The 9,932-nt window shown below is 42.1% G+C and overlaps 1 protein-coding gene across 1 annotated transcript in view; it reads left to right on the top strand.

Annotated features, from left to right (window-relative positions):
• The first annotated feature begins 2,767 nt into the window (after window positions 1-2,767).
• LVRN (laeverin) overlaps window positions 2,768-9,932 on the top strand; it is a 105,653-nt gene continuing 98,488 nt past the window's right edge. The window contains exon 1 of the mRNA XM_018559840.1: window positions 2,768-3,629. Coding sequence (XP_018415342.1) covers window positions 2,866-3,629 — 764 coding nt within the window. The 5' untranslated portion in view covers window positions 2,768-2,865. The remainder of the gene's footprint in view (window positions 3,630-9,932) is intronic.

Genomic DNA, 9,932 nt, shown 5'->3' with positions numbered 1-9,932 from the left:
CTGCATTGTATGTGATGTTGTTGGAAAGCCTGTGACTGGAGGAGTGGCAAAGGAGGAATGGTTTTCAAGCAATAATTCAAGTTGGGGAAAGTCAAACAGTCAGGAATAAGCTAAATATTACTACTTATTCTTCTCCCCCTAGACTAAACAAGCACTTACCACTTGCAGAGTGGTGGTGGGGCTCACTGGAAGGGTAATTTAAACCGCTACCCTGAGTGGGGCTTTAAATCTTTAAAAGAAAAATTGACAATGACAGTGCTCAAGCATGCCTGGCATTAATAGGCCTCATTCACATCTTTGCATTTTAGTGTGTGTGTTGCAGTGCAAAATATAAAATGTTTCATAGGCAGCACAGTGCTGTAATGGTTAGTACTTCTGTCTTGCAGCACTGGGCGTCCCTGGTTAAAATCCTGATTAGGACACGATCTGCAAGGAGTTTGCATGCTCTCCCTGTGCTCGAGTGGGTTTCCTCCAGGTGCTGAGTTTTTCTCCCACACTCCAAAGACATGCTGGAATGTTAATTGGCTCCTATCTAAACTGGCCCTATATGTATGCATGTGAGATAGGGACCTTAGATTGTAAGCTCCTTGAGGGCATGGACTGATGTGAATGTGCACTATGGAACGCGCTGTGTAAATTGTCAGTGCTATATAATACCAATAATGCATTAAAAAAAAACACATTTAAACCAATGAGCCTGTTCACATCTATATGCTGTTTCGCATTTTGGAAAACGGGGCAAATGTGTTTTTCTGTGCATTTTCATGACTATAAGTTGACCCATAAGTTGTTAGCAGTCAATAAAATGCAAGGTGACCGTGTTGATTTTTGGTAGTATGATCATCTGAAATCACCTTTTTATACACGTCTGGGTGTATAAGAACAATTTTTCTTGTCTGAGGTCATTATACATGACCCCAAATTGCCCTCATTGCTCTCTATTTGCAGTCACTGGAGGAATCCAGTATCAGTGCCTCTTATGTTGCTTCTGCTCCTCATGGTGAATAAAGACAGCAGCACTTGCTGAGGCAGCTGCAAAAAGAGGTGTAAATGCAGACATCGTGATCAGATTCATCAACACAAGACACAGATAGCTACGAAGAAGATCCTTCTCAAAGTCTAAAATTGGCCCTTTATGTATGCATGTGAGATAGGGACCCTACACTGTAAGCTCCTTGAGGGCAGGGACTATTGTGCATGTGCACTATGTAACCCGCTGTGTAAATTGTTGGCGCTATATAAACACCTGCAATGAATAATGTCACTGCACAACGCTCACTGGCCAAACCACAAAACCCATGACATATAAAAATGCATTTGTTCTGTGTGTAAACTGGATACAGCGTATGGCAAAAAATGGATGGAAGTGGACTTGGCTAAATGTAAACCTAGTCTTAAAGCAGAATTTGTATTAACCCTTGCAGTGAGGCTACCCCCCACTACAGGAGTTAACTGCTGTTTGTGGTCTAGGGATGAAAATAAAGTTACACTCACCCAATCCTCCCAGCTGGCCGGGTGTGACAGTGCTCCCTCCAGCCTGGTCTAAGAGGAAGCCGGTTTGGAGGATCAGGTGAGTATAACTTTTTATTTTCCTCGCTAGACCAAAACGAGCACTTAACACTTGCTGTGCTGGGTAGTCCCATTGCAAGGGTTAATAAAAATGTCCCCAGAGTTCTTCTTTGAGCTGGCATGCAATAGGGATTTCTTCTCGTTTAGCCCCATCCATGCTAAACAGCTAGGATGGGGAAATCCCCCCTGCCAGGCTACTGTATTCTAACAGCAGTGGGTGTGCTGTTGTCAGAATACCCAAACATTGCAAAGAAGTGAAATAAAAGTGCTGAACCCGCATGGATTATCCTACTGGTGTGGCTGGCCACTTTGGATGTAAAAGAGTCCGTATAGGTGATCTGACTAGCGGACAGGTAGCTTCTGCATTCAGATAATCTCCACTTGGTTTGTAATGTCCCATTGCAGGATTGTGAATTAAAGGGCCACACTCTGTTTAAGAGTCCAGATACAGTTTTATTCAATATTGGTTTGGAAGGACAGTATGAAAATAACCTATTTCTATACTATCAACTCAGCCCTACACTGAATAAAGATGTATCTGGATTTGTAAACGGAGTGTGGCCCTCCAGTTCACAATCCTGCAAGAATACCCGAACAGTGACTGCAGCTGATTGGCTGAGAATCTTCAGACTGGCTACTTCGCCAAAAGTCGAAATTGTCCTGAAGGGGACCACACACTACTTGAATTTTGGCCAAGGTAACAGGACTTAGAGCAGTGCAGGGTCAGTTTTACACTTTATCACAAGCTTTTTACAGCTGCCCACTTTTGCTGGACAGCTGTAAATGTAAACAATATAAATAAAGGTATAAGAACTAAAAGGAAAAATGGCAATCAGTTCAGTACATGTATTACCAGATAGAGTCATCAGAATACTGTCTCCTTTCCTGTCTCTTCAGCCTTGATATCTGTCCTATTCACCGAGCTGCCTGCAGTGGTTGTGGAAGTCAGCTCTGTTCTTCCAGCACGTGTTGCAGTGCGGACTTCTTGGGGAGTTTATTTTGTTAGTACATTGATCTTTCAGCATCAGGCATGCAGTGCTCAGTGTCTGGGTAACGTTCCAGCAGCAGTCAGCCTCCCTCCCTTTCCCTCCCAGCTCCTCTTATTGTCTTCCTTTGATGTTCCAGCACTGCTGCTGCTCCTCTGGAGTTGTATGTAGACTTCTCTGCGATCTTCTGAACTCTGCCAAATCTTATGGAGTGTGCCCCCTCCTCTGCCACCTTGCGACACACCCAGCTCTGAAAAGCCAGGCTATATCTGCTCACACACACCCGACTGGACTGCTCTGGCACTGTACCATGGGACCCAAGACTTCTTCTGGCTTCTACCTGAGCAGGACGTCTGCTGCGCTGCTGGCACTGCTCCTGGCTGCGCTGCTCTTGGCACTCATAGTGCTGGGAGCTCTCTATGCCAGGACTGTAGGAAAGGACCAGCACCAGGGGCAGACTGATATGGACACATCCACTGCTAATGTCACCAGCTCTCCCTTCTTCTTCACCATACCTACAGATTCCCCTGGGCCACCTGGCATCTGGGATAACCCAAGGATGCCCCATAACCTGGTGCCAGTGCATTATGACCTGGAGCTATGGCCAAGAATGCTGCCAGATGCTGATGACAACTATCCTATGTCGGGACAGGTGAACATCACCATCAGCTGTGTGGACGGGACAGACATTGTGCTGCTGCATTGCTATAAGCTGAACATCACCCGGGCACTGCTGACTGGGATAGAAAACGGACAGCGCAGCTTTAAGGCTGGACAGACAGACAGCAAATACCCACAAGTGGGGCTGAAAGTCAACGATGCTGGTGGGATAATCAATGAAGACCAGAGCAGATCTCACATCCAAGAGACAGATGACATTTCACTAGAAGGTGGGCAGGAAATTGGCATCAGCAACCTGTGGCATTCAACACGACACCAATACCTGGTGCTGCAGCTGGAGAGGCCACTGGAAGCAGGACGTGTGTACTTGCTGCAGATGGACTACATAGGATTCCTGAGTGATGACTACTCAGGGCTCTTCATATCACACTACAAAGACTTTGATGAGTTCAAGTAAGTGACCCTTTACTAGAACTACTTCTCTCTGTTTGCATTTATCATCAGCTACAATGCCCAGGGAAGCGCAACAGCATAAATGTTCAGTACTTGTTACATTCTTAAAGTGACACTAAACCCAGGAGTTAAAACTTCAAAATGCATTCAAGTATCTTAACTATTAACAAAAATGTAGATTATTTGTGTATCACTCGGCTGTAAATCCTCAAATCATCTCTGAATTCATGCTGACACTCTCCTTCCTTCTGGAGGGTGACTACTTTTGTTCTGTGTGTGTTGTAAAGTAGCCATCACTCCAGGCTCACCCTCATGATGGACTACAATCTCAATACAAATGAGTAAGCTAAACATGAGATTGTAGTCCATCATGGGACTGAGCTTGGAGTGGTGGCTACTTTACAACACACACAGGGAACAAAAGTAGCAACCCCCCCCCAAGGAAGGACAGTGTCAGCATGAATTCAGAGATGATTTGAGGATCTACAGCCGAGTGATAAACAAATAAGATACATTATTGTGAATAGTTAAAGGACTTGAATGTATTTTTAAGATTTAGCTCCTGAGTTTAGTGTCACTTTAACAGGAAATAGAACTGAGCCCTAACTGGGTGATATTGTGCCTTATAAGCAATAGCTATGCTTTGTTCTTCATAAACTACTCTGTTCCCCTTTTTATAACTTTTTTTTTTTTAATTGAAGTGCTACCAATTGCCTGCAGCCCCTTTCAGCCACTTCTTGTCTATATGTTCTCACTCCAGCGTTGGCTGCACATCATTGCTCAGGATCAATTTACTGACAGTGACAACAGTGGAATATGGTTACGCAATGTGTGTCAGAACAGCAGCTTGTTGTCTCAATCAGGGTTGCCTGTGACAGGGTTAAAATGTAGGAACACAATTGGGAGATGTCACCCAAAAACAGGAAGTGTCTGAACAAAGACCTTTATTGCAAGATCACCAGGGATTGTTTGAATAAAAGTTGCAGATTTCAAGAAACTGAAACATCTGTTTAAATTACATTAACATGTTAAAGGTTATGAATTATGAGTTAAAGATTATGTATTTTTAGTGACTGGGTTTATATATACTTAGATATAAGAGTTAAAGGAACAGAAAATCTATAAAATAAATATAGATTTTAGGTGAAACCCAGATAAAATATTTGTAATGCAAATGTAGCACAGGGCCAGCTTGGCATACCAGGAATTCCACAGCAAAGTATCCCGTTAGTCTGCTAAGCAGCCCCATTTACCTCTGTGGTGGCTGCTTCAGGCAGAGTTGGCATCAGTGGAAACAACTAGAGGAAGATATCTTTTCCTGGGTACCTCAATATTGTAGTCAGTGAAAACATTTTATTAGACTGCATCTATCAGAATTGCACATTTTTGGCCCCATAAACTTCTTTTTGTGCACTGTCTTCTCCTCCAGTTACTAGCTTTCGATCAGGAAAAAACAAAAACATTTATGGTTCAATCTATTTTGATTAAAGTTTCAAAATAAAAAAGAAACACAAACAGGTACAAACAAAAACATATACAGGGTTATCCACACAAGAGTGAAGAGTTTGGAGAAGGCAGGAGAAGTGAACAATCTAGGACAACATAGCTGAACCGGAAAGTGATCTGAATTGGAGAATGTTTCCAAATCAGCTATTCTGGCCTACATTGTTCACTTCTCCTGACTTCTACAAACTCTTCACTCTTGTGTGGATAACCCTGTTATAGACTAAAACACTTGAAAAACATGCAGGAAAAACCCCAAATCACCAGAAACTGCTCACATTTTAGTGTGAATGGGGACTTAGTACACTGAGCAGCAATTCCACTTATAGGGTGCTTATAGGGTACTATTTACAAACAAGTGAAAACAGAATTTGGCTTTTTTTTGTTTTCTCCAATTTATGAAGCCACTTAGCTTTATGTTTTCACTGGTATTTCATTTTTTCCAGTTATTATTGTAAAATCCATATTCACCAGGTTTGTAAACAAGAAAAAATATTGTTTTACCGGTTTAATAATGTTTAATAATGATTATTATTGTTGCTATTATTTTAATTATTTATTATTATTAATTATATTTATATATTATTATTTTATAGTATTTTTTTGTGCTTCAGGTCAGTTCATGGTAAGTGACAAGAACACATTTCAAGGGTAATAAGGGTAACACTTATTAACCCTTGCAGTGGATCTACTCCCTGCACTGCAAGGGATCACTGCTTGTTTTTGTCTAGGTGCTAAAAAAAAAAGTTATACTCACCTGAACCCCGGTTCTTAGACTTCCCCTCTGGTACAGTGGTCTAAAGTCCCATAAATCCTCACGGTCTATACACAGTGTATAGATGTGAGGACTCTGAGGAACACTCCAATGCTACAGCGTAGGAGGAGGCAGGCTTTTCATAATTAGGTACCTAAGCCTTTATGTCTAGGTGTTCCTAGCTAGGTGCAAATTGGTCATTACAAAATTAGTAGAACTTATTACCAGTTACAGACTATGCTTTTAAACAAAAATCTCCCGAAAACATCATATGTGCATTTAATGTATTCATTTCATGTTATCTACCTGTAATATACACCCAAAAGCCCTGAGACTGCATCTTGGATGTGATGTCAGCACCCTTAGCAGATTCAGAACTGCAACTCAGATGACATTCTAAAGTATTCTCCTCCACTGACAGCTACATATAAGTTTATGTAGGCTGGTGTAGGGAGGGGTGAAGGAGCTGGGCCAGCAAAGGCAGTAATTAGAGACTCCCAGAAGAGGAGAGGGCGATGGTCCGCAAGGAGGGAGTGAGTTGTGCTAGGGAATTGACTCTTCCAGGAATAGTCACATTTTCTAGCACAGTCAAAGGCATATTGCAAGTGAATAAAAGAACATTCATGGGAAGGAAAACCACTGCAAGTTAGAATGTATAATAATTAGTATTTTCTGTGATTTGTACAAGAGCAGAATTGTGGTTTCTTTACTGAAACATTTACTCGCTAGTAGGGATGTTCAGATACCAGTGCAGATACTTGGCATTTTCATGAGAACTACCAGGGTTGCAGCGGTTGCAGCGGTTGCAGCTGGGACCTGGCTCTGGCGCTCCACCACTGTCCTGAAATCATTAGTCTGTATTGTTTAGGTAAAACTGTCACATGACAATAAACAAAAATGTATCAGTACTTGTATCTGTGAGTACTTGGGCAAGTATAAATACTCGTACTCGCAAAACTGGTATCTGTGCATCCCTTTATTTATATTTATAAAAACAAAATCATACATTGAAACAGAGATGTACAAATCCCAGGAGCTCCGTGTGCTCCTTACAAATGACAGCTGCCTCCTAACTTTGAATTTTTCTCTAGTCTAGTCTTGGAGCTGGAAAAGTATCTTTACTTGTACTTGCACCGAGTACTGTACTTGGTATCTGAACATCCCTACTCACTAGTTCTTAACCATCCACTTTGGTAAAATGCTTTAAAAAGCTACAACATTCATGACAAGCAGTTGATCTCTGGTGGTTGCAAATATCCAGGGTGCTCTGTTCTGCAAATCCCAACTTGCCTTATACACTGAGTGGCCAGATTATTATGACCACCACATCAGTACTTAATTGGGCCGCGAGATGACTCCACGAGATGACTTTGTTGGGCCGCCTCGTGACTCCACGAGATGTTGAAAGGTGATGCGAGGAATCTGACACTGCACTGTTGCCCTTCTGTTGTCTTGTACCAGTCTTGCCACTCTCCGTTCTGCCCTAACATTGACTAGTCGCTGACGGCCACAATTTGCACGTTCAGACCCAGATTTTCGGCTGACAGTCCAGTCTTTAAACACTTTAACAATGAGCCCCTCTTGAACATTTAACGAATTCTGCTGTTTTGCTGATACTCGCTCCATGGCTCGCGCCAACAATCATCCCACGTTCAAAGGCTGTTAAATCGCGTTGTTTACCCAGATCTTCAGAAATAAATCACTTCTACTGTTGTGGTAAACAACCTGCTTCCCTATTTATGATGGTCTGGCCCTCTAGCAACTTCAGCCTGAAATTATAGCTAATTATAGCTAATTTGCCTACAAACGTCAGGTGGTCATAATAATATGGCCACTGAGTGTATATCTTCATTAGCAGGCTAAATCCTCGGAAATTTGGGCAGTGACTCAACCCCTGGTGTCTTATGAACCCCACTATTGGTCTACCAAGTCTTCCACCACATTGGGGGGCCAAGAGCGAGGTAAGGGAGACAGGAACGTGCCTGAACTTAGCTTTCCATGCTAAAGTTGAGATAGGCGTAAAATGAGCACCCAGGATTTGGGGTTCCCAAAGCAGGAAGATGTTTAAATGTTTAAATTAAAATACAGGTGTACATACAGGTGTACATTTCTGCAGGCATTATGATAAATACATAAATATTCTGCAACAACCAATTATTTATGTTAGTATCCCACACATTTATATGATTGCTGTTTAAAATGAACCTGTGCTTTAACCACGCAAGGCAAAGCAACAGGTTCCCCTCCCCAGCTGCATATAGTTATCTTCCTTTATCTCCCCATCTTTTCTGTTTGGCCTGAAGAGGGAAAGCTGACTTAGAACATACACAGCCAAGTTTGCTTTAGACTCCCTTCAGTCCTTGTGGTTGCCAACTAATGGCAAGAGACCAAAAACCAGACTGGCAACATTTGTTGAACGTAGCGTACCAGAAAGCAAGGCATATACATTGTGGTTCTCTGCAGTGCAGGTCCATTGGCACCTTTTGTCTTTGTGTGTTGGGTTGCTGTGCATTACTGTGTGCTGTGTGTTAACATGCATTGTGGATTGTGTGGTGAAATGCAAATGCTACCACACATTACCACAACACATAGGTCTGAAGGGACCCTTAAAATGTATAGCAAATACTTTTGTATTTTCTTTCCAAGTCTAGAGAGGGACTAAACCCCCTGTTAAATTTCTATTGCTGTTTGTGCCCCCCCCCCCCCCCTTGACCTTTAGGAGCTTCCCCCTCTTTATTTGTCATGGTGACTGAAAAGTGATGGAAAATCCAAAATGTAACAGTTGTCACCAGAAAGTGCAATTTTCCAATGGGAACACCAGCTCTGGTGGCAACTTTGTAAGAAGGGAATACCCTTCAGTTTGTAGAGATTTTCTCTTACTCGATGTTGCATCTCCAGGACAGGAAGTGAAGGGAAATCTCTGCAGCAGACAGATACAGCAAAAGGTAAAATCAATGTGATTTTAACTACAGATCATGGGGCCCCATAGCAAAAGTGTGATGGAGGGCCCCCCTGACGACCTCTCCCTGAGCTGTGACTAACGACACAAAGATCCCAAAGACTCCTCTTGTGCATCTGACCTCAGCTTTCCTACACTGTAGACTTTACAGAGGATTAGGGTTGTCTTCAACCACTCCAACCCTTAATGATACAGTACTGTGTTATCTTCACATGTTCTATGTTAGATTTGTCTCAACAACCTAATGGGACCCCCTTCCACCTCCAGGTCCTGCTATGGCTATAGTTGCACCACTGATTTTACCCCTTCCCTACTCTATCCATAACAAGAAAAGTTAGGGCTATACTCTAACTTAAAACACTTAAAACACTTAAAACGTATCAGCATTGAGCTTAATGAAGGCGTTATCAAGTTCCTTTCCAAAGCCATGGACTACATTTCATTATTGTTTGGTTTGAAAAACTCAGGGGAAATTCATCTTATGCTCATAGTCATGTGTGTTAAATGAGAAGCACATGTAGGCAATGCTGGCTGTTATCACGGAGGGCTGATCCAGTGCTTGGATGCAGCCGGAAGTTGGAAGCAGATGTGCAGAGGAGACCGACGACGGGAGAGTCCCGAAAATACAAAGCAGAGGTTTACACAATTCAAGCCAGACAACATAATACAGAACTATAATGAGTATCTCACGCTAGCACATTCCTCTATGAACTACTTCAGCTGAATACCATGACTGATGAGGTGTAATAATTACAGTTTTCATCTCACTTTTGTATATTTCTTGGAGAAAATACCATAAAAATGAAATGATGAATTTGTTGTATAGTGACAGATTTTTTAAATCAAGTTTTCTATTTTATCCTATCCTAAATAATAGTTGATATCTTATGTCCTCCCTGACCCGTATAATCAGCAGGCAGAGCTGCAGGTAGTCAAACAGTTCAAGAAGTGACTGAACCATAGTCTCGGTGTTGGATACAAACCATAGAACTTGGGAGAGAGACCCTAGGATTGAAAGTATAATTTTGTGTCTTGGTTCTAGCATTAGATATAATGGGCAATGTAGATGTAATATACACTTTAGCAT

Source organism: Nanorana parkeri, unplaced genomic scaffold, assembly GCF_000935625.1.
Source record: "Nanorana parkeri isolate BGI_ZX_2015 unplaced genomic scaffold, ASM93562v1 scaffold417, whole genome shotgun sequence".
NCBI lineage: Eukaryota > Metazoa > Chordata > Amphibia > Anura > Dicroglossidae > Nanorana > Nanorana parkeri.
Note: the sequence above shows the minus strand (reverse complement) of the source record. Positions and strands in the feature narration are given on the sequence as shown.